General features: G+C 40.2%; 1 protein-coding gene across 1 annotated transcript in view; it reads left to right on the top strand.

The window, feature by feature from the left end:
• SLC33A1 (solute carrier family 33 member 1) overlaps window positions 1-26,525 on the top strand; it is a 199,144-nt gene that overhangs the window by 69,584 nt on the left and 103,035 nt on the right. The window contains exon 4 of the mRNA XM_053710075.1: window positions 12,563-12,747. Coding sequence (XP_053566050.1) covers window positions 12,563-12,747 — 185 coding nt within the window. The remainder of the gene's footprint in view (window positions 1-12,562; window positions 12,748-26,525) is intronic.

Below are 26,525 nucleotides of genomic sequence, written 5' to 3'. Positions count from 1 at the left end.
TCTTTTACTCCTTCTAAACGTTTAAGCAATTATATCCTGTGCCATCTGACAGATTAGAGTTTTTTGGGACAAAATCCCTAAGGTTATGGGGCTGTCTCTACTCCTACTAAATGTACTGCTATTCCTATGGCAGATAGTACTTCATTTAAGGATTCTTTAAATAGGAAAATTGAATCCTTTCTAAGAAAAGCTTACTTATGTTCAGGTAATCTTCTTAGACCTGCTATATTTTTAGCGGATGTTGCTGCAGCTTCAACTTTTTGGTTAGGAGCTTTAGCGCAACAAGTAACAGATCATAATTTTATAGCATTATTATTATTCTATAACATGCTAATAATTTTATTGGTGATACCATCTTTTGATATCATTAGAGTTGATGTCAGGTATATGTCTCTAGCTATTTTAGCTAGAAAAGCTTTATGGATTAAACTTGGAATGCTGATATGTCTTCTAAGTCATCTTTGCTTTCCCTTTTTTTCCAGGGTAATTAATTATTATTCACAACTAGGAACGAAAGCCTGATCTTTCTTCCTCAGGAGCGGTATCAGTTTTGGAAACTATTTTCAGTTTGGAATATATCCAAGCCTTATAGAAACCTATAGCCAGCTCCTAGGTACCCATGAAGGTGCGGTCCTTATTCCAGCTCAGCTGGTATGGGGCAGATTACGTTTTCTTCAAAGAAATTTGGATCAATTCCGTTCTCAATTTCTGGTTTCAGAACATTGTTTCAGAAAGGTACAGAATTGGCTTCAAGTTAAGGCCTCCTGCTAAGAGATTTTTTTCTTTCCCGTGTCCCAGTTAACACAGCAAAGGCTCAGCATTTCTGAAATGTGTTTCAGATCTAGAGTTGGCTGGAGTAATTATGCCAGTTCCAGTTCTGGAACAGGGGCTGGGGTTTTATTTTATCTCTTCATTGTACCAAAGAAGGTCAATTCCTTCAGACCAGTTCCGGATCTATCAATATTGAATCATTATGTAAGGATACCAACATTCAAGATGGTTACTGTAGGACTATCCTGCCTTTTGTTTAGCAAGGGCATTTTATGTCTACTATAGATTTACAGGATGTGTATCCGCATATTCCGATTCATCCAGATCACTTTTAGTGTCTAAGATTCTCTTTTTAGACAAGCATTACCAATTTTGTGGCTCTACCGTTTGGCCTAGCCTCAGTTCCAAGAATTTTTTTCAAAGGTTCTCGGTGCCCTTCTTTCTGTAATCAGAGAACAGGGTTTTGGTATTTCCTTATTTGGACGATATCTTGGTACTTGCTCAGTCTTCTTATTTTCGAAGAATCTCATACGAATCGACTTGTGTTGTTTCTTCAAGTTCATGGTTGGAGGATCAATTTACCGATCAGTTCATTGATTCCTCAGACAAGGGTAACCTTTTTAGGTTTCTAGATAGATTCAGTGTCTATGACTTTGTCCTTGTCAGACAAGAGAAGTTTAACATTGATATCAGCTTTTCAAAACCTTCAGTCACAATCATTCCCTTTGGTAGCCTTATGCATGGAAATTTTAGGTCTTAGGACTGCCGCATCAGATGCGATCTCCTTTGCTCGTTTTTCACATGCGACCTCTTCAGCTCTGTATGCTGAACCAATGGTGCAGGGATTACTCAAAGATATCTCAATTAATATCTTTAAACCGATTATACGACACTCTCTGACATGGTGGACAGATCACCATCGTTTAGTTCAGGGGGCTTTTTTGTTCTTTCGACCTGGACTATAATCTCAACAGATGCAAGTCTTACAGGTTGGGGAGCTGTGTGGGGGTATCTGACGGCACAAGGGGTTTGGGAATCTCAGGAGGTGAGATTTCCGATCAATATTTTAGAACTCCGTGCAATTTTCAGAGCTCTTCAGTCTTAGCCTCTTCTGAAGAGAGAGTTGTTCATTTGTTTTCAGACAGGCAATGTCACAACTGTGGCATACATCAATCATCAAGGAGGGACTCACAGTCCGCTGGCTATGAAAGAAGTATCTCGAATTTTGGTTTGGGCGGAATCCAGCTCCTGTCTAATCTCTGCGGTTCATATCCCAGGTATGGACAATTGGAAAGCGGATTATCTCAGTCGCCAAACGTTGCACCTGGGCGAATGGTCTCTTCACCCAGAGGTATTTCCTCAGATTATTCAAATGTGGGAACTCCCAGAAATAGATCTGATGGCTTCTCATCTAAACAAGAAACTTCCCTGGTATCTGTCCGGATCCCGGGATCCTCGGGCGGAGGCAGTGGATGCATTATCTCTTTCTTACAAGTGTCATCCTGCCTATATCTTTCCGCCTCTAGTTCTTCTTCCAAGGGTATTCTCCAATATTCTAAAGGAATGTTCGTTTGTCCTGCTGGTAGCTCCAGCATGGCCTCACAGGTTTTTGTATGCGGATCTTGTCCGGATGGCCTCTTGCCAGCTGTGGACTCTTCCGTTAAGACCAGTCTTTCTGTCTCAAGGTTCTTTTTTCCATCAGGATCTCAAAACCTTAATTTTAAGGTATGGAGTTTGAACGCTTGATTCTTGGTCAAAGAGGTTTCTCTGACTCTATGATTGATACTATGTGACAGGCTCGTAAATCTGTATCTAGAGAGATATATTATAGAGTCTGGAAGACTTATATTTCTTAGTGTCTTTCTCATCTTTTTTCTTGGCATTCTTTTTTGAATACCGAGAATTTTACAGTTCCTTCAGGATGGTTTAGATAAAGGTTTGTCCGCAAGTTCCTTGAAAGACAAATCTCTGTTCTTTCTGTTCTTTTCACAGAAGGATTACTAATCTTCCTGATATTCATTGTTCTGTACAACCTTTGGTTCGTATAAAACCTGTCATTCAGTCAATTTCTCCTCCTTGGAGTTTGAATTTGGTTCTGGGGGCTCTTCAAGCTCCTCCTTTTGAACCCATGAATTCTTTGGTCGTTATATTACTTTCTTGGAAAGTTTTGTTTCTTTGGCCATCTCTTCTGCCAGAAGAGTCTCCGAATTATCTACTCTTTTTTGTGTCTCCTTTTCTGATTTTGCATCAGGATAAGGCGGTGCTGCGAACTTCTTTTGAATTTTTTTTTACCTAAGGTTGTGAATTCTAACAACATTAGTAGAGAAATTGTGGTTCCTTCATTATGTCCTAATCCTATGAATTCTAAGGAGAAATCATTGCATTCTTTGGATGCTGTTAGAGCTTTGTAATATTATGTTGAAGCTACTAAGTCTTTCCGAAAGACTTCTAGTCTATTTGTTATCTTTTCCGGTTTTAGAAAGGCCAGAAAACTTCTGCCATTTCTTTGGCATCTTGGTTGAAATCTTTATTTCATCATGTCTATGTTGAGTCGGGTAACACTCCGCCTCAAAGGATTACAGCTCATTCTACTAGGTCAGTTTATACTTCCTGGGCGTTTAGGAATGAAGCTTCGGTTGATCAGATTTGCAAAGCAGCAACTTGATCCTCTTTGCATACTTTTACTAAATTCTACCATTTTGATGTGTTTTCTTCTTCTGAAGCAGTTTTTGGTAGAAACGTACTTCAGGCAGTGTTTTCAGTTTGAATCTTCTGCTTATGTTTTTTCATTAAAAATTTTATTCTGGGTGTGGATTATTTTCAGCAGGAATTGGCTGTCTTTATTTTATCCCTCCCTCTCTAGTGACTCTTGCGTGGAAAGATCCACATCTTGGGTAATCATTATCCCATACATCACTAGCTCATGGACTCTTGCTAATTACATGAAAGAAAACATAATTTATGTAAGAACTTACCTGATAAATTCATTTCTTTCATATTAGCAAGAGTCCATGAGGCCCGCCCTTTTTTGTGGTGGTTTTGATTTTTTTGTATAAAGCACAATTATTCCAATTCCTTATTTCATATGCTTTCGCACTTTTTTCTTATCACCCCACTTCTTGGCTATTCGTTAAACTGAATTGTGGGTGTGGTGAGGGGTGTATTTATAGGCATTTTAAGGTTTGGGAAACTTTGCCCCTCCTGGTAGGAATGTATATCCCATACGTCACTAGCTCATGGACTCTTGCTAATATGAAAGAAATGAATTTAGCAGGTAAGTTCTTACATAAATTATGTTTTCTGCTCTGTCTATTCTTTTGCACAAGCGCCTGGCTGATGTTCCAGACGTTCAGGCGTTTTGTCAGGCTTTGGTTAGAATCAGGCCTGTGTTTTAACCTGTTGCTCCGCCATGGAGTTTAAATTTAGCTCTTAAAGTTCTTCAAGGGGTTCCGTTTGAACCCTTGCATTCCATAGATATCAAGCTTTTATCTTGGAAAGTTCTGTTTTTAGTAGCTATCTCTTCGGCTCGAAGAGTTTCAGAGTTATCTGCCTTGCAGTGTGATTCCCCTTATCTGATCTTCCATGCAGATAAGGTAGTTTTGCGTAATAAACCTGGGTTTCTTCCTAAGGTAGTATCTAATAGGAATATCAATCAGGAAATTGTTGTTCCGTCACTGTGTCCTAATCCTTCTTCAAAGAAGGAACGTCTGTTACACAATCTTGACGTGGTTCGTGCTTTAAAGTTTTATTTGCAAGCTACTAAGGATTTTCGTCAAACATCTGCATTGTTTGTTGTCTACTCTGGAAAGAGGAGAGGCCAAAAGGCTTCGGCAACTTCTCTTTCTTTTTGGCTGAGAAGCATAATCCGTTTAGCTTATGAGACTGCTGGCCAGCAGCCTCCTCAAAGAATTACAGCTCATTCTACTAGAGCGGTAGCTTCCACATGGGCTTTTAAACATGAGGCCTCTGTTGAACAGATTTGTAAGGCGGCGACTTGGTCTTCGCTTCATACTTTTTCTAAATTCTACAAATTTGATACTTTTGCTTCCTCAGAGGCTATTTTTGGGAGAAAGGTCTTGCAGGCAGTGATGCCTTCCGTTTAAGTGCCTGCCTTGTCCCTCCCTTCATCCGTGTCCTAAAGCTTTGGTATTGGTATCCCACAAGTAATGGATGAACCCGTGGACTGGATACACCTTACAAGAGAAAACAAAATTTATGCTTACCTGATAAATTTCTTTCTCTTGTGGTGTATCCAGTCCACGGCCTGCCCTGTCACTTTAAGGCAGGTGTTTTTTTATTTTTAAACTACAGTCACCACTGTACCCTATAGTTTCTCCTTTTTCTTGCTTGTCTTCGGTCGAATGACTGGGGGTGGCAGTTAGGGGAGGAGCTATATAGACAGCTCTGCTGTGGGTGTCCTCTTGCAGCTTCCTGTTGGGAAGGAGAATATCCCACAAGTAATGGATGAACCGTGGACTGGATACACCACAAGAGAAAGAAATTTATCAGGTAAACATAAATTTTGTTTTTTAAAAACATTTTTAAAATGTGTGAAAGTTGCCTGTTATAGTTTTTAAATGCTGACAAATATTGTGAAATGAGTCCCATGGTCAATGCAAGGTTAAATATGTGAATTTGCACGTGATAAATGTCATGCACTTAGACCTATGGCAGTGTTAAAATTGAACAAAATGTGTCTATCATACATATTGCAAATTTACTTCAAACATTAATCTTGCAATGCTATATTATACTCAGTTCAAAAATAATATATGGATACTCAAATCTCCTCTGTAAATGTGACTATGTACAATTTTCGAAATGATCAGTATCAGACATCGACTCCACATCAGAATTAATTTACACCATCGCTGCTATACCTTCTGTAGGGAAGAGGAATGGTCTTTTTATCCCTAGGTATATATTAAAAAATATAAAGCAAAGACCCAGAGGTTAAGTAACCTTAATAGGAATCCCAAATTTATTTAAACACTAAAAGCATAGTTTTAATATGGTTCAAATACATTTGTTTTCTTTTCTTTATATTAGGGTTAAATTTGTTAGTGCTGAAACATACTGTGCAGGAAAACTTGCTAGACAAGTGTTAAACATAGCAATACTCGGACACATGCACAGCTATGCTCACTCTTCACTCACTTATCCGCTGGTTCATACCACTTAATTGCACATACACCCTGACTCACAGCAGCATACTCTTGTTCTCAGCAGCTACAGGTTCCTGGCACCGGGGACCCTGCTTCACAATAGGGAGCAAAGGGCTAATGGCTGGTGTGAGATGCCTCTGACTTAGCATTTAGCTAACCAGCTATGACACCAGAGCCTGCCTGCCTGCCTACCATATTACTCTGCCTTGGGCTGCCCTCTCCAGACTATTGGACAATATGGTATTTGGAAGCTGCTAAGCCTGCCTGATTTCATTGTTTTCTTCCTTTCTAGATCCAAAAAGGGACAATCTTTTTTACTCGAGAATAAATCCTCATATATTTTATTGTAAGAGCTCATGCTAGAATTATGAGTTCGTTATGGTCTAGGTATAAAGAAGCTTCTCAAAGAGTTATGCAAGGCAGCTACATTTTACCAATTAAATGTGTTTCCTTCTTTTCAGGTAGCATTTGCTTTCTCCAACCTTTGTAAGAAATGTTTTTGCCAACTGTGCTATCATATGGATTGTTTTTGTATTCTCAAAGAAAACAGAATTTATGCTTACCTGATAAATTACTTTCTCCAACGGTGTGTCCGGTCCACGGCGTCATCCTTACTTGTGGGATATTCTCTTCCCCAACAGGAAATGGCAAAGAGTCCCAGCAAAGCTGGTCACATGATCCCTCCTAGGCTCCGCCCACCCCAGTCATTCGACCGACGGACAGGAGGAAATATATATAGGAGAAACCATATGATACCGTGGTGACTGTAGTTAGAGAAAATAATTCATCAGACCTGATTAAAAAACCAGGGCGGGCCGTGGACCGGACACACCGTTGGAGAAAGTAATTTATCAGGTAAGCATAAATTCTGTTTTCTCCAACATTGGTGTGTCCGGTTCACGGCGTCATCCTTACTTGTGGGAACCAATACCAAAGCTTTAGGACACGGATGAAGGGAGGGAGCAAATCAGGTCACCTAAATGGAAGGCACCACGGCTTGCAAAACCTTTCTCCCAAAAATAGCCTCCGAAGAAGCAAAAGTATCAAATTTGTAAAATTTGGCAAAAGTGTGCAGTGAAGACCAAGTCGCTGTCTTACATATCTGGTCAACAGAAGCCTCGTTCTTGAAGGCCCATGTGGAAGCCACAGCCCTAGTGGAGTGAGCTGTGATTCTTTCAGGAGGCTGCCGTCCGGCAGTCTCATAAGCCAATCGGATAATGCTTTTAAGCCAAAAGGAAAGAGAGGTAGAAGTCGCTTTTTGACCTCTCCTTTTACCAGAATAAACAACAAACAAGGAAGATGTTTGTCTGAAATCTTTAGTAGCCTCTAAATAGAATTTTAGAGCACGGACTACGTCCAAATTGTGTAACAAACATTCCTTCTTTGAAACTGGATTCGGACACAAAGAAGGTACAACTATCTCCTGGTTAATATTTTTGTTGGAAACAACTTTCGGAAGAAAACCAGGCTTAGTACGCAAACCACCTTATCTGCATGGAACACCAGATAGGGCGGAGAACACTGCAGAGCAGATAACTCTGAAACTCTTCTAGCAGAAGAAATTGCAACCAAAAACAAAACTTTCCAAGATAATAACTTAATATCTACGGAATGTAAGGGTTCAAACGGAACCCCTTGAAGAACTGAAATAACTAGATTTAGACTCCAGGGAGGAGTCAAAGGTCTGTAAACAGGCTTGATCCTAACCAGAGCCTGAACAAATGCTTGAACATCTGGCACAGCTGCCAGTCTTTTGTGAAGTAAAACAGATAAAGCAGAGATCTGTCCCTTCAGAGAACTGGCAGATAATCCTTTCTCCAAACCTTCTTGTAGAAAGGATAGAATCTTAGGAATTTTTATCTTGTTCCATGGGAATCCTTTAGATTCACACCAACAGATATATTTTTTCCATATTTTATGGTAAATTTTTCTAGTTACAGGCTTTCTAGCCTGAATCAGAGTATCTATTACAGAATCTGAAAACCCACGCTTTGATAAAATCAAGCGTTCAATCTCCAAGCCGTCAGTTGGAGAGAAACCAGATTCGGATGTTCGAATGGACCCTGAAGAAGAAGGTCCTGTCTCAAAGGTAGCTTCCATGGTGGAGCCGATGACATATTCACCAGGTCTGCATACCAAGTCCTGCGTGGCCACGCAGGAGCTATCAAGATCACCGAGGCCCTCTCCTGATTGATTCTGGCTACCAGCCTGGGGATGAGAGGAAACGGTGGGAATACATAAGCTAGGTTGAAGGTCCAAGGTGCTACTAGTGCATCTACTAGGGTCGCCTTGGGATCCCTGGATCTGGACTCGTAGCAAGGAACCTTGAAGTTCTGACGAGACGCCATCAGATCCATGTCTGGAATGCCCCATAATTGAGTTATTTGGGCAAAGATTTCCGGATGGAGTTCCCACTCCCCCGGATGGAATGTCTGACGACTCAGAAAATCCGCTTCCCAATTTTCCACTCCTGGGATGTGGATCGCAGACAAGTGGCAGGAGTGATCCTCCGCCCATTGAATTATCTTGGTCACTTCTTTCATCGCCAGGGAAGTCCTTGTTCCCCCCTGATGATTGATATATGCAACGGTCGTCATGTTGTCTGACTGAAACCTTATGAATTTGGCCTTTGCTAGTTGAGGCCAAGCTCTGAGAGCATTGAATATCGCTCTCAGTTCCAGAATGTTTATCGGGAGAAGAGACTCTTCCCGAGACCATAGACCCTGAGCTTTCAGGGATTCCCAGACCGCGCCCCAGCCCACTAGGCTGGCGTCGGTCGTGACAATGACCCACTCTGGTCTGCGGAAGCTCATTCCCTGTGACAGATTGTCCAGGGTCAGCTACCAACGGAGTGAATCTCTGGTCTTTTGATCTACTTGAATCGTCGGAGACAAGTCTGTATAATCCCCATTCCACTGTCTGAGCATGCACAGTTGTAATGGTCTTAGATGAATTCGTGCAAAAGGAACTATGTCCATTGTTGCAACCATCAATCCTATTACTTCCATGCACTGCGCTATGGAAGGACGAGGAACAGAATGAAGTACTTGACAAGAGCTTAGAAGTTTTGATTTTCTGACCTCTGTCAGAAAAATCCTCATTTCTAAGGAATCTATTATTGTTCCCAAGAAGGGAACTCTTGTTGACGGGGACAGAGAACTTTTTTCTTTGTTCACCTTCCATCCGTGAGATCTGAGAAAGGCTAGGACGATGTCCGTATGAGCCTTTGCTTTTGACAGGGACGACGCTTGAATCAGGATGTCGTCCAAGTAAGGTACTACTGCAATGCCCCTTGGTCTTAGAACCGCTAGAAGGGACCCTAGTACCTTTGTGAAAATCCTTGGAGCAGTGGCTAATCCAAATGGAAGTTCCACAAACTGGTAATGCTTGTCCAGAAAAGCGAACCTTAGGAACTGATGATGTTCCTTGTGGATAGGAATATGTAGGTACGCATCCTTTAAATCCACGGTAGTCATAAATTGATTTTCCTGGATAGTAGGTAGGATCGTTCGAATAGTTTCCATTTTGAACGATGGTACCCTGAGAAATTTGTTTAGGATCTTTAGATCCAAAATTGGTCTGAATGTTCCCTCTTTTTTGGGAACTATGAACAGATTGGAATAAAATCCCATTCCTTGTTCTCTTATTGGAACTGGATGTATCACTCCCATCTTTAACAGGTCTTCTACACAATGTAAGAATGCCTGTCTCTTTATTTGGTTTGAAGATAATTGAGACCTGTGGAACCTTCCCCTTGGGGGTAGTTCCTTGAATTCCAGGAGATAACCTTGAGAAACTATTTCTAGCGCCCAAGGATCCTGAACATCTCTTGCCCAAGCCTGAGCAAAGAGAGAAAGTCTGCCCCCCCACTAGATCCGGTCCCGGATCGGGGGCTATCCCTTAATGCTGTTTTGGTAGCAGTGGTAGGCTTCTTGGCCTGCTTACCCTTGTTCCAGCCTTGCATTGGTTTCCAGGCTGGTTTGGGTTGTGAAGTATTACCCTCTTGCTTAGAGGATACAGAATTAGAGACTGGTCCTTTTCTGCGAAAGGGACGAAAATTAGGCTTATTATTAGCCTTAAAAGACCTATCCTGTGGGAGGGGGTGGCCCTTTCCCCCAGTGATGTCTGAAATAATCTCTTTCAAATCAGGTCCAAATAATGTTTTACCTTTGAAAGGAATGTTAAGCAATTTTGTCTTGGAAGACACATCCACTGACCAAGACTTTAGCCAAAGCACTCTGCGCGCCACGACAGCAAACCCTGAATTTTTCGCCGCTAATCTAGCTAATTGCAAAGCGGCATCTAAAACAAAAGAGTTAGCCAATTTAAGTGCTTGAACTCTGTCCATAACCTCCTCATACGAAGATTCTTTACTGAGCGATTTTTCTAGTTCCTCGAACCAGAAACACGCTGCCGTAGTGACAGGAACAATGCATGAAATTGGTTGTAGAAGGTAACCTTGCTGTACAAAAATCTTTTTAAGCAAACCCTCTAATTTCTTATCCATAGGATCTTTGAAAGCACAACTATCTTCGATAGGAATAGTAGTGCGTTTGTTTAGAGTAGAAACCGCCCCCTCGACCTTGGGGACTGTCTGCCATAAGTCCTTTCTGGGGTCGACTATAGGAAATAATTTCTTAAATATAGGGGGGGGGAACAAAAGGTATGCCGGGCCTTTCCCACTCTTTATTTACTATGTCCGCCACCCGCTTGGGTATAGGAAAAGCGTCGGGGGGCACCGGAACCTCTAGGAACTTGTCCATCTTACATAATTTCTCTGGAATGACCAAATTGTCACAATCATTCAGAGTAGATAACACCTCCTTAAGCAGTGCGCGGAGATGTTCTAATTTAAATTTAAATGTCGCAACATCAGGTTCAGCTTGATGAGAAATTTTTCCTGAATCTGAAATTTCTCCATCAGACAAAACCTCCCTCATGGCCCCTTGAGATTGGTGTGAGGGTATGTCAGAACAGTTATCATCAGCGTCCTCTTGCTCTTCAGTGTTTAAAACAGAGCAATCGCGCTTTCTCTGATAAGTAGGCATTTTGGATAAAAGATTTGCTATGGAGTTATCCATTACAGCCGTTAATTGTTGCATGGTAATAAGTATTGGCGCACTAGATGTACTAGGGGCCTCCTGTGTGGGTATAACTGGTGTAGACACAGTAGGGGATGATGTAGTATCATGTTTACTCCCCTCATTTGAGGAATCATCTTGGGCAATATCATTATCTGTTGCATTACTGTCCTTACTTTGTTTGGACACTATGGCACAATTATCACATAAATTTAAATGGGGAGACACATTGGCTTTCATACATATAGAACATAGCTTATCTGATGGTACAGACATGCTAAACAGGCTTAAACTTGTCAACAAAGCACAAAAAACGTTTTAAAATAAAACCGTTACTGTCACTTTAAATTTCAAACTGAAAACACTTTATTACTGAATATGTGAAAAAGTATGAAGGAATTGTTCAAAATTCACCACAGTGTCTTAAAGCATTAAAAGTATTGCACACCAAATTTCAGAGCTTTAACCCTTAAATTAACGGAACCGGAGCCGTTTTTACATTTAACCCCTATACAGTCCCAGAATGAGGCTCTGTCTATAACTAGAAAGGCCCCCATCTGAAAAAGGTGTCCAACACAGTGCCTGCCGTTTTTCTAAACGTTCCCCAAGATTATAATATCAATAATTAGTTAGAATCTGCATAATATGCCTAGTAAAGCAATTGTTTTAGCCCAGAAAAATGTCTACCAGTTTTTAAACCCTTTTTGAAGCCCTTTATTCTTTTATGTTTAACTAAGAAAATGGCTTACCGGTCCCCATGAGGGGAAATGACAGCCTTCCAGCATTACATGGTCTTGTTAGAAATATGGCTAGTCATACCTTAAGCAGAAAAGTCTGCTAACTGTTTCCCCCAACTGAAGTTACTTCATCTCAACAGTCCTGTGTGGAAACAGCAATCGATTTTAGTTACTGTCTGCTAAAATCATCTTCCTCTTACAAACAGAAATCTTCATCCTTTTCTGTTTCAGAGTAAATAGTACATACCAGCACTATTTTAAAATAACAAACACTTGATAGAAGAATAAAACTACATTTAAACACCAAAAAACTCTTAACCATCTCCGTGGAGATGTTGCCTGTGCAACGGCAAAGAGAATGACTGGGGTGGGCGGAGCCTAGGAGGGATCATGTGACCAGCTTTGCTGGGACTCTTTGCCATTTCCTGTTGGGGAAGAGAATATCCCACAAGTAAGGATGACGCCGTGGACCGGACACACCAATGTTGGAGAAAGTCTTTCACAGTGTATTTGAATAGTTTATTTACAATGATATCATTGACATTTGCTTTGGGACTAACACACAAGTGAAAAATAAAATAAAAAATATATATATATATATCTAATGTATGTGTGTGTGTGTAGATGTGTAGATACAATATGATTGCCATTTGACTGTTTTGAGTTAGAGGAGAATGGTTTATTAGTAATACTCGCACAATACAATGTTTTAACACCACTAGAGATACCTATAATATTATGTATATTTTAAAAAGATTATTTCCTCCTGACCCATTTTTAAGAATTTTAAAATGTCTGTCTTTTACAGATTGGATTTTCAGCAGCTGATGCAGTAACAGGACTAAAACTTATAGAAAGAGGTGTTCCTAAGGAACATCTTGCTCTCCTGGCCGTTCCAATGGTTCCTCTACAAATATTACTTCCTTTAGTTATTAGTAAATACACGGCTGGCCCCAAACCACTTGACGTCTTCCACAAAGCCATGCCTTTCAGGTTAGTATATGTATGCACTGAAAGAAATTACATTACAAGAAAATCTAATATATAATTTAACAAAACTAACCTGTTCATTCTTCTAACAGAAAATAAGATCTATATTTACTGATTAAATTAAGAAGTTGAAAATATTTTGTTGGCACATTGAAACTTTTAATAAATTATAAAACAAGCAGAGTATAACATTTTAGAGGTCGATTTGTTCTTGGCTGTATACTGTTTTATCCAATAGAAGACATATGAATGAGCTAATGAGGGGCAGTCTCTACTGTTCCAAAAAAAGACAAAAAATGCATACACTGTGGCCCTGCATTTGGTCTCCCATTGATTTAGCTCAGGCTTTTTCAGATTTTTGGCTTAGGACACCGTAACAGGTCCTATTTTATTAATATCTGAATTACAACACAGGTGAAATAATTAGCTGCTCATTAAAGGGACCCTAAACACCATCTGTTTTAATGTAATTATAATTTTTTTTAATCTATTTTGCTTTGTTTTATATATTATTTCTTTCTTTATTTCTTTATTTAGCATCTGCACTTTTTTTTTTTTAATTTTCAATAATACCCCTAAACCACCGCCTACTGAATGCAGTGATGGCTGACATGTTGTAAAGCACGTTCTATGCGATTCTCAATGCGCACTCCCTTTTTCACTTGCATGCGCATACAAAGTAAAGGGACTTTAAACACTTGCCACTAGGTTATTTTGTTTTTTTTATTCATAAAGTTTCTTTTGGTTTTTTAAATGCAATTTGATATTTATTTTTATTATATGTTTACTTTTTTTTTCTTTTTTTACATTTATTTCACTTTCTGACCGCTCCGTGCAGACATGGCAGAAAGTTATGTAGACAAACCCAGAAGTCTCTGCTTTGCTGTGAGTGAGCGCGCACGTATGTAGAGTTGTAGACAGCACACTGAGCACAGCATAACTAAAACTACTGCTGCTGTAAAGTTTGCAGCGATTATCTTAGTGTTTTTCCCTAAATAGTATCTTTTGAACTGGCCTCATCTGTAAGCTAATAATTCATTATCATTTTTAAAAACAAAATGTATTTACGCTATTTTTTAATCATACTTGTTGTAGTGCGAGTGAAAGAGGGACCGCCCAACTGAACACACTGCTCAGGGAGACAGCTGCTTTCTCATAAATATACTCTTATCTTTTACCCCTCTGTTTTTTCTATCCAAGCTCCCGGAGTCCCGCTCAGTTTATTGCACATCTTATGCAGCTCACGCTCTCTGTGCACCTCAGGTTATGTGACATTATAAATTGATGTACATAGAACAGAACACTGTGGCTGACCTCTACATACCCATAAAACAAAACAAATAAAGCATTCCCTTCCCTACACTATCTTTTAGGATCTTTGGAATGCCTGCTAAATAGACAAACCACTGATGCTGTCACATAAACTGAGGTGCACAGAGAGCTTGAGCTGCATAAGTAGGGTGACCACATATCCAAACTGTCATTCAGGGACGCCCCCCCCCCCTGGGCTGCCCCCCCACCTCTGGACTGCCTCCCCCTGCCCCCCCCCCCCGAAAAAACAACCTATACTGTATATAACATATCCAGCATCACATACAGGGCACCCTATACTGTATATAACATATCCAGCATCACATACACTGGGCACCTGTACTGTAGATAACATATCCACAAGGCTTTTTATGGGAATGAAGCTGAATATGAGCTGTAGGAGACGTTGCCAGGCATGAGGGTACAGAGGTCATATCACACAGAGGGGCATATCACACAGGAACCCCCCCCCCCCCCCCAGTAGCTACATAAATATGCATTTCATGTTATACAGTACAATTTAAAAAGACTAGTAAACAAATCAAATCAAGAAAAATAAGTGTAGGTTTCTACAACGTTAAAAAAAGTAAACATATAATAAAAATAAATAGCAAATTGCATTTAAAAAAACAAAAGAAACATTATGAATAAAAAAAAAAAAAACAACCTAATGAAAGTCCCTTTAACTGTGTTTTTTTAACTTGACAATTTTTATCTGGCCTGTAAGTGTACCCTGATAACTGGTACTGTTCAATATGACTGGACAATCCAACACTCCAAAAATCATTGATCAAAAAATGTGTCTCCTAAATATTTGTTGATTTATTTAAATGCTAATAATGTAATATGGTCTGTTACAGACTACAGCTTTGCAATTTGTTTTACATTGTTAATCCACATTTGATAGATATCTAATGGTTAAGAATTGTTTGATAGATATCTAATGGTTAAGAATTGTTTGATAGATATCTAATGGTTAAGAATTCTTTGATTGAAATCTAATGGGAATAATTATTTGATATCTAATGGTAAGAATTCTTTGATTGAAATCTAATGGGAAGAATTATTTGATATCTAATGGTGAGAATTATTTGGTAGATATCTAATGGTTAAGAATTATTTGATAGATTTCTAATGGTTAAGAATTCTTTAATAGATTTTAAGACGAAGCAGCCCACTCCACCCCCATTTCTTATTACTTGCAACTATTTTAAAATGTCTGAGGGTAAGACGTTGACAGACAATTAAAAGATGAACCACATGACACTATTTAATAAGGCCATCTTGCAATGACCAAGCGCTACCCATGTGCTGAATCAAAAATGGGTCGACTCCCAAGCTTTCATTCCTACTTTTTCAAATAAAGCAAATAAAGATACCAAGAGACAATTTACCAAAGACAAATTGGTAATAGGAAGTAAATTAGAAAGTTGTTTAAAAACAGAATTTATGCTTACCTGATAAATTACTTTCTCCAACGGTGTGTCCGGTCCACGGCGTCATCCTTACTTGTGGGATATTCTCTTCCCCAACAGGAAATGGCAAAGAGTCCCAGCAAAGCTGGTCACATGATCCCTCCTAGGCTCCGCCCACCCCAGTCATTCGACCGACGGACAGGAGGAAATATATATAGGAGAAACCATATGATACCGTGGTGACTGTAGTTAGAGAAAATAATTCATCAGACCTGATTAAAAAACCAGGGCGGGCCGTGGACCGGACACACCGTTGGAGAAAGTAATTTATCAGGTAAGCATAAATTCTGTTTTCTCCAACATTGGTGTGTCCGGTCCACGGCGTCATCCTTACTTGTGGGAACCAATACCAAAGCTTTAGGACACGGATGAAGGGAGGGAGCAAATCAGGTTACCTAAACGGAAGGCACCACGGCTTGCAAAACCTTTCTCCCAAAAATAGCCTCCGAAGAAGCAAAAGTATCAAATTTGTAAAATTTGGCAAAAGTGTGGAGTGAAGACCAAGTCGCTGCCTTACATATCTGATCAACCAAAGCCTCGTTCTTGAAGGCCCATGTGGAAGCCACAGCCCTAGTGGAGTGAGCTGTGATTCTTTCAGGAGGCTGCCGTCCGGCAGTCTCGTAAGCCAATCGGATGATGCTTTTAAGCCAAAAGGAAAGAGAGGTAGAAGTTGCTTTTTGACCTCTCCTTTTACCAGAATAGACGACAAACAGAGAAGATGTTTGTCTGAAATCTTTTGTAGCTTCTAAATAGAATTTTAGAGCACGGACTACGTCCAAATTGTGTAACAAACGTTCCTTCTTTGAAACTGGATTCGGACACAAAGAAGGTACAACTATCTCCTGGTTAATATTTTTGTTAGAAACAACCTTTGGAAGAAAACCAGGCTTAGTACGCAAAACCACCTTATCTGCATGGAACACCAGATAGGGCGGAGAACACTGCAGAGCAGATAACTCTGAAACTCTTCTAGCAGAAGAAATAGCAACCAAAAACAAAACTTTCCAAGATAACAACTTAATATCTATGGAATGTAGAGGTACAAACGGAACCCCTTGAAGAACTGAAAGAACTAGATTTAAACTCCAGGGAGGAGTCAAAGGTCTGTAAACAGGCTTGATCCTAACCAGAGCCTGAACAAATGCTTGAACATCTGGCATAGCTGCCAGTGGTTTGTGTAGTAAGACAGATAAAGCAGAAATCTGTCCCTTTAGAGATCTCGCAGATAATCCTTTATCCAAACCTTCTTGCAGAAAGGAAAGAATCTTAGGAATTTTTATCTTATTCCATGGGAATCCCTTGGATTCACACCAGCAGATATATCTTTTCCATATTTTATGGTAAATCTTTCTAGTTACCGGTTTTCTGGCCTGAACCTGAGTATCTATCACAGAATCTGAAAACCCACGCTTTGATAGAATCAAGCGTTCAATCTCCAAGCCGTCAGCTGGAGGGAGACCAGATTTGGATGTTCGAATGGACCCTGAACAAGAAGGTCCTGTCTCAAAGGTAGCTTCCATGGTGGAACCGATGACATATTCACCAGGTCTGCATACCAAGTCCTGCGTGGCCACGCAGGAGTTATCAAGATCACCGAGGTCCTCTCCTGTTTGATCCTGGCTACCAGCCTGGGAATGAGAGGAAACGGTGGAAACACATAAGCTAGGTTGAAAGTCCAAGGCGCTACTAGTGCATCCACTAGAGTCGCCTTGGGATCCCTGGATCTGGACCCGTAGCAAGGAACCTTGAAGTTCTGACGAGACGCCATCAGATCCATGTCTGGAATGCCCCATAATTGAGTCAACTGGGCAAAAATCTCCGGGTGGAGTTCCCACTCCCCCGGATGGAATGTCTGACGACTCAGATAATCCGCTTCCCAGTTTTCCACACCTGGGATGTGGATCGCAGATAGATGGCAGGAGTGATTCTCCGCCCATTGTATTATTTTGGCCACTTCTTTCATTGCCAGGGAACTCCTTGTTCCCCCCTGATGATTGATATACGCAACAGTCGTCATGTTGTCTGATTGGAATCTTATGAATCTGGCCTTTGCAAGCTGAGGCCAAGCCCTGAGAGCATTGAATATCGCTCTTAGTTCCAGAATGTTTATCGGGAGAAGAAACTCTTCCCGAGACCATAGTCCCTGAGCTTTCAGGGATTCCCAGACCGCACCCCAGCCCACTAGACTGGCGTCGGTCGTGACAATGACCCACTCTGGTCTGCGGAAGCTCATTCCCTGGGATAGGTGGTCCAGGGATATCCACCAACGGAGTGAATCTCTGGTCTTCTGATCTACTTGAATCACTGGAGACAAGTCTGTATAGTCCCCATTCCACTGTTTCAGCATGCACAGTTGTAATGGTCTTAGATGAATTCGCGCAAAAGGAACTATGTCCATTGCTGCAACCATCAACCCTACTACTTCCATGCACTGAGCTATGGAAGGACGTGGAACAGAATGAAGAACTTGACAAGCGCTTAGAAGTTTTGACTTTCTGACATTTGTCAGAAAAAAACTCATTTCTAAGGAATCTATTATTGTTCCCAAGAAGGGAACTCTTGTTGACGGAGACAGAGAACTTTTTTCTATGTTCACCTTCCATCCGTGAGATCTGAGAAAGGCCAGAACGATGTCTGTATGAGCCTTTGCTTTTGAAAGGGACGACGCTTGTATTAGAATGTCGTCCAAGTGTGGTACTACTGCAATGCCCCTCGGTCTTAGAACCGCTAGAAGGGACCCGAGTACCTTTGTGAAAATCCTTGGAGCAGTGGCTAATCCGAATGGGAGGGCCACAAACTGGTAATGTTTGTCCAGAAAGGCGAACCTTAGGAACTGATGATGTTCTTTGTGGATAGGAATATGTAGGTACGCATCCTTTAGATCCACGGTAGTCATAAATTGACCTTCCTGGATAGTGGGTAGAATCGTTCGAATGGTTTCCATTTTGAACAATGGTACCCTGAGAAATTTGTTTAGGATCTTTAAATCCAGAATTGGTCTGAAGGTTCCCTCTTTTTTGGGAACTACGAACAGATTTGAGTAAAATCCCATTCCTTGTTCCGTCATTGGAACTGGGTGTATCACTCCCATCTTTAACAGGTCTTCTACACAATGTAAGAACGCCTGTCTCTTTATTTGGTTTGAGGATAAGTGAGACATGTGGAACCTTCCCCTTGGGGGTAGTTCCTTGAATTCCAGAAGATAACCCTGAGAAACTATTTCTAGCGTCCAGGGATCCTGGACATCTCTTGCCCAAGCCTGAGCAAAGAGAGAGAGTCTGCCCCCCACTAGATCCGGTCCCGGATCGGGGGCTACTCCTTCATGCTGTTTTGTTAGCGGTAGCAGGCTTCTTGGTCTGCTTACCCTTGTTCCAGCCTTGCATCGGTTTCCAGGCTGGTTTGGACTGTGAGGCATTACCCTCTTGCTTAGAGGATGCAGAATTAGAGGCCGGTCCGTTCCTGAAATTACGAAAGGAACGAAAATTACACTTATTCTTGGCCTTGAAAGGCCTATCTTGTGGGAGGGCGTGGCCCTTTCCCCCAGTGATGTCTGAGATAATCTCTTTCAATTCTGGTCCAAAGAGAGTTTCACCCTTGAAGGGGATGTTAAGCAATTTTGTCTTGGATGATACATCCGCTGACCAAGACTTTAGCCAAAGCGCTCTGCGCGCCACAATTGCAAACCCTGAATTTTTCGCCGCTAATCTAGCTAATTGCAAAGCGGCATCTAAAATAAAAGAGTTAGCCAACTTAAGTGCGTGAACTCTGTCCATAACCTCCTCATATGGAGTCTCTCTACTGAGCGACTTTTCTAGTTCCTCGAACCAGAACCAAGCTGCTGTAGTGACAGGAACAATGCACGAAATGGGTTGTAGAAGGTAACCTTGCTGTACAAAAATCTTTTTAAGCAAACCTTCCAATTTTTTATCCATAGGATCTTTGAAAGCACAACTATCCTCGATAGGAATAGTAGTGCGCTTGTTTAGAGTAGAAACTGCCCCCTCGACCTTAGGGACTGTCTGCCATAAGTCCTTTCTGGGGTCGACCATAGGAAATAATTTCTTAAATATAAGAGGGGGAACAAAAGGTATGCCGGGCTTCTCCCACTCCTTATTCACTATGTCCGCCACCCGCTTGGGTATAGGAAAAGCGTCGGGGTGCACCGGAACCTCTAGGAACTTGTCCATCTTGCATAATTTTTCTGGAATGACCAAGTTGTCACAATCATCCCGAGTAGATAACACCTCCTTAAGCAGTGCGCGGAGATGTTCTAATTTAAATTTAAATGTCACAACATCAGGTTCAGCCTGTTGAGAAATTTTTCCTGAATCTCAAATTTCCCCATCTGACAAAACCTCCCTCATGGCCCCTTCAGATTGGTGTGAGGGTATGACAGAACAATTATCATCAGCGCCCTCCTGCTCTTCAGTGTTTAAAACAGAGCAATCGCGCTTTCTCTGATATGCAGGCATTTTGGATAAAATATTTGCTATGGAGTTATCCATTACAGCCGTCAATTGTTGCATGGTAATAAGCATTGGCGCGCTAGAAGTACTAGGGGCCTCCTGCGTGGGCAAAACTGGTGTAGACACAGAAGGAGATGATGTAGAACCATGTCTACTCCCTTCATCTGAGGAATCATCTTGGGCAATTTCATTATCTGTGGCAGTACTGTCCTTACTTTGTTTGGACGCTATGACACAATTATCACACAATTTTGAAGGGGGAGACACATTGGCTTTCATACATATAGAACATAGCTTATCTGAAGGCACAGACATGTTAAACAGGCTTAAACTTGTCAATAAAGCACAAAAACCGTTTTAAAACAAAACCGTTACTGTCTCTTTAAATTTTAAACAGAGCACACTTTATTACTGAATATGTGAAAAAATATGAAGGAATTGTTCAAAATTTACCAAAATTTCACCACAGTGTCTTAAAGCATTAAAAGTATTGCACACCAATTTTCAGAGCTTTAACCCTTAAAATAACTAAACCGGAGCCGGTTTCAGATTTAACCCCTATACAGTCCCAGCTACAGCCTTTGCTGTGACTTTACCAAGCCCAGAGGGGAATACGATACCAAATGACGCCTTCTAGGAACTTTTCCAACTACTTTCAGGTCCTCACACATGCATCTGCATGTCTTGCTCTCAAAAACAACTGCGCAGTAATGGCGCGAAAATGAGGCTCAGCCTACAACTGGGAAGGCCCTTCCTGACTGGAAAAGGTGTCTAACATAGTGCCTGACGTTAAAAAACGTTCCCCAAGTTTATAAGTGTGAATTATCAGCATAAACATGTATAAAATGTCCAAATAAAGCAATCGATTTAGCCCATAAAAGTGTCTACCAGTTTTATAGCCCATATTAAGCCCTTTATTCTGTTTTTGACTAAGAAAATGGCTTACCGGTCCCCATGAGGGGAAATGACAGCCTTCCAGCATTACACAGTCTTGTTAGAAATATGGCTAGTCATACCTTAAGCAGAAAAGTCTGCTAACTGTTTCCCCCAACTGAAGTTACTTCATCTCAACAGTCCTATGTGGAAACAGCAATCGATTTTAGTTACTGTCTGCTAAAATCATCTTCCTCTCACAAACAGAAATCTTCATCTTTTTCTGTTTCAGAGTAAATAGTACATACCAGCACTATTTTAAAATAACAAACTTTTGATAGTAGAATAAAAAAACTACAACTAAACACCACATACTCTTAACCATCTCCGTGGAGATGTTGCCTGTGCAACGGCAAAGAGAATGACTGGGGTGGGCGGAGCCTAGGAGGGACTATATGGCCAGCTTTGCTGGGACTCTTTGCCATTTCCTGTTGGGGAAGAGATATTCCCACAAGTAAGGATGACGCCGTGGACCGGACACACCAATGTTGGAGAAATTGCTGCTCTGTCTGAATCATGAAAGTTTTGACTAGACTATCCCTTTAAGTGACAGGAATGATTATTGCAGTATTTTGCACCCACATAAAAATGTATGATTTTACTTTCTGGCTTTTTTATCTTGCATTTTCTTAAAGCCAGGATGTTAGTCACTTAACTGTTTTGTTCTGTCCTCATGGAATGATATATATATAATTTCACAACCATTCTTAATCCCCTCACAATGTCCCAATTTGCTTTGGGTAGGGCACCAAACCATCTTTAAACTTTTTTTTTTTTTTTGGATGAAGTCAGTCACAATAAATAGGCAAAAGTCTTGGCTATTTAGTGTGACTGTAGAGCAAGAGGTACAGCCTTATGGTAATGGCTGGTTATTTTACATTATATTTTATGGATGAAAATGTATAAATGTTTAAAATAAATTCTGACTACTGACTGTTATTACTAATTTACTAATACATAGCAATCCTTTATTTTATGTCAGAGATAATACAGGGACCATTTGCAGTCATGGAAATGTGTAGTTTAGTTAAGTAGAATTATTGGAATCGTCCATTGATTTTCCAAAACATGCGATCCTTTCAAACTAACTGGAATACTAGACTTGACTGGAGTTCACAAAACAAACTATATTTATATTAGTCCAAAAAATTAACGGCTAGATTTAGAGTTTTGTCGGTAACGACCCGAAAATCTAATGCTGGCTTTTTTCTGGCCGCACCATAAAAATAACTCTGGTATTGAGAGTCCACATAAAGGCTGCGTTAGGCTCCAAAAAAGGAGCGTAGAGCATATTTAACGCAACTTCAACTCTCGATACCAGAGTTGCTTACGCAAGCGGCCAGCCTCAAAAACGTGCTCGTGCACGATTCCCCCATAGGAAACAATGGGGCTGTTTGAGCTGAAAAACACCTGCAAAAAAGCCGCGTTCAGCTCCTAACGCAGCACCATTGTTTCCTATGGGGAAACACTTCCTACTTCTGCACCTAACACTCTAACATGTACCCCGAGTCTAAACACCCCTAACCTTACACTTATTAACCCCTAATCTGTCGCCCCCGCTATCGCTGACCCCTGCATATTATTATTAACCCCTAATCTGCCGCTTCGTAAACCGCCGCTACTTACATTATCCCTATGTACCCCTAATCTGCTGCCCTAACATCGCCGACCCCTATATTATATTTATTAACCCCTAATCTGCCCCCCACAATGTCGCCTACACTTATTAACCCCTAATCTGCCGACCGGACCGCACAGCTATTATTATAAAATTATTATCCCCTAATCCGCCTCACTAACCCTATAATAAATAGTATTAACCCCTAATCTGCCCTCCCTAACATCGCCGACACCTAACTTCAATTATTAACCCCTAATCTGCCGACTTGAGCTCACCGCTATTCTAATAAATGTATTAACCCCTAAAGGTAAGTCTAACCTTAACACTAACACCCCCCTAAATTAAATATAATTTTAATCTAACGAAATTAATTAACTCTTATTAAATAAATTATTCCTATTTAAAGCTAAATACTTACCTGTAAAATAAATCCTAATATAGCTACAATATAAATTATAATTATATTATAGCTATTTTAGGATTAATATTTATTTTACAGGTAACTTTGTATTTATTTTAACCAGGTACAATAGCTATTAAATAGTTAATAACTATTTAATAGCTAAAATAGTTGAAATAATTACAAAATTACCTGTAAAATAAATCCTAACCTAAGTTACAATTAAACCTAACACTACACTATCAATAAATTAATTAAATAAAATACCTACAATTACCTACAATTAAACCTAACACTACACTATCAATACATTAATTAAATACAATACCTACAAATAAATACAATGAAATAAACTAACTAAAGTACAAAAAATAAAAAAGAACTAAGTTACAAAAAATAAAAAAATATTTACAAACATAAGAAAAATATTACAACAATTTTAAACTAATTACACCTACTCTAAGCCCCCTAATAAAATAACAAAGACCCCCAAAATAAAAAATGCCCTACCCTATTCTAAATTACTAAAGTTCAAAGCTCTTTTACCTTACCAGCCCTGAACAGGGCCCTTTGCGGGGCATGCCCCAAGAAGTTCAGCTCTTTTGCCTGTAAAAAAAACCCACATACAATACCCCCCCCCCCAACATTACAACCCACCACCCACATACCCCTAATCTAACCCAACCCCCCCTTAAATAAACCTAACACTAAGCCCCTGAAGATCATCCTACCTTGTCTTCACCTCACCGGGTATCACCGATCGGTCCTGGCTCCAAAATCTTCATCCAACCCAAGCGGGGGCTGGCGATCCATCATCCGGTAGCTGAAGAGGTCCAGAAGAGGCTCCAAAGTCTTCATCCTATCCGGGAAGAAGAGTAGATCCGGACCGGCAACCATCATCTTCCAAGCGGCATCTTCTATCTTCATCCGATGAGGACCGGCTCCATCCTGAAGACCTCCACCGCGGACCCATCTTCATCTGGCGACGTCCAACTGAAGAATGACGGTTCCTTTAAGGGACGTCATCCAAGATGGCGTCCCTCGAATTCCGATTGGCTGATAGGATTCTATCAGCCAATCGGAATTAAGGTAGGAATATTCTGATTGGCTGATGGAATCAGCCAATCAGAATCAAGATCAATCCGATTGGCTGATCCAATCAGCCAATCAGATTGAGCTCGCATTCTATTGGCTGTTCCGATCAGCCAATAGAATGCGAGCTCAATCTGATTGGCTGATTGGATCAGCCAATCAGAATATTCCTACCTTTATTTCCGATTGGCTGATAGAATCCTTAAAGGAACCGTCATTCTTCAGTTGGACGTCGCCGGATGAAGATGGGTCCGCGGTGGAGGTCTTCAGGATGGAGCCGGTCCTCATCGGATGAAGATAGAAGATGCCGCTTGGAAGATGATGGTTGCCGGTCCGGATCTACTCTTCTTCCCGGATAGGATGAAGACTTTGGAGCCTCTTCTGGACCTCTTCAGCTACCGGATGATGGATCGCCAGCCCCCGCTTGGGTTGGATGAAGATTTTGGAGCCAGGACGGATCGGTGAACCTGGTATGGTGAAGACAAGGTAGGATGATCTTCAGGGGCTTAGTGTTAGGTTTATTTAAGGGTGGTTTGGGTTAGATTAGGGGTATGTGGGTGGTGGGTTGTAATGTTGGGGGGGGGGTATTGCATGTTTTTTTTTACAGGCAAAAGAGCTGAACTTCTTGGGGCATGCCCCGCAAAGGGCCCTGTTCAGAGCTGGTAAGGTAAAAGAGCTTTGAACTTTAGTAATTTAGAATAGGGTAGGGCATTTTTTTATTTTGGGGGGCTTTGTTATTTTATTAGGGGGCTTAGAGTAGGTGTAATTAGTTTAAAATTGTTGTAATATTTTTCTTATGTTTGTAAGTATTTTTTAATTTTTTGTAACTTAGTTCTTTTTTATTTTTTGTACTTTAGATAGTTTATTTCATTGTAGTTATTTGTAGGTATTGTATTTAATTTATTTATTGATAGTGTAGTGTTAGGTTTAATTGTAGGTAATTGTAGGTATTTTATTTAATTAATGTATTGATAGTGTAGTGTTAGGTTTAATTGTAACTTAGGTTAGGATTTATTTTACAGGTAAATTTGTAATTATTTTAACTATTTTAGCTATTAAATAGTTCTTAACTATTTAATAGCTATTGTACCTGGTTAAAATAAATACAAAGTTACCTGTAAAATAAATATTAATCCTAAAATAGATATAATATAATTATAATTTATATTGTAGCTATATTAGGATTTATTTTACAGGTAAGTATTTAGCTTTAAATAGGAATAATTTATTTAATAATAGTTAATTAATTTCATTAGATTAAAATTATATTTCTCCAACATAGGTGTGTCCGGTCCACGGCGTCATCCTTACTTGTGGGATATTCTCCTCCCCAACAGGAAATGGCAAAGAGCCCAGCAAAGCTGGCCACATAGTCCCTCCTAGGCTCCGCCTACCCCAGTCATTCTCTTTGCCGTTGCACAGGCAACATCTCCACGGAGATGGCTAAGAGTTTTTTTTTGTGTTTAAATGTAGTTTTATTCTTCAATCAAGAGTTTGTTATTTTAAAATAGTGCTGGTATGTACTATTTACTCTGAAACAGAAAAGAGATGAAGATTTCTGTTTGTAAGAGGAAAATGATTTTAGCAACCGTTACTAAAATCGATGGCTGTTTCCACACAGGACTGTTGAGATGAATTAACTTCAGTTGGGGGAAACAGTGAGCAGACTTTTGCTGCTTGAGGTATGACACATTTCTAACAAGACTTGGTAATGCTGGAAGCTGTCATTTTCCCTATGGGAACCGGTAAGCCATTTTCTTAGTTTAGTATAAGAATAAAGGGCTTCATTAGGGCTTAAAAAACTGGTAGACATTTTTCTGGGCTAAAACGATTACTTTACTAAGCATATTTGGCAGATTATAACTATTAATAGTTATTATAATCTTGGGGATTGTTTTAAAAAAACGGCAGGCACTGTATTGGACACCTTTTTCACTGGGGGCCTTTTCTAGTCATAGGCAGAGCCTCATTTTCGCGCCACTAATGCGCAGTTGTTTTTGGAAAGCAAGGCATGCAGATGCATGTGTGAGGAGCTAAGAACCACTGAAAAAGCTTATAGAAGGCATCATTTGGTATCGTATTCCCCTCTGGGCTTGGTTGGGTCTCAGCAAAGCAGATACCTGGGACTGTATAGGGGTTAAATGTAAAAACGGCTCCGGTTCCGTTATTTTAAGGGTTAAAGCTTTCAAATTTGGTGTGCAATACTTTTAAGGCTTTAAGATACTGTGGTGACATTTTGGTGAATTTTGAACAATTCCTTCATACTTTTTCACATATTCAGTAATAAAGTGTGTTCAGTTTAAAATTTAAAGTGACAGTAACGGTTTTATTGTAAAACGTTTTTTGTGCTTTGTTGACAAGTTTAAGCCTGTTTAACATGTCTGAACCATCAGATAACGATGTTCTATATGTATGAAATCCAAGGTTTCTCCCCATTTAAATATATGTGATAATTGTGTCATAGTGTCCAAACAAAGTAGGGA

Source organism: Bombina bombina, chromosome 4 (assembly GCF_027579735.1).
Source record: "Bombina bombina isolate aBomBom1 chromosome 4, aBomBom1.pri, whole genome shotgun sequence".
Taxonomy (NCBI): domain Eukaryota; kingdom Metazoa; phylum Chordata; class Amphibia; order Anura; family Bombinatoridae; genus Bombina; species Bombina bombina.
This window is presented reverse-complemented; position numbering and strand designations above follow the sequence as displayed.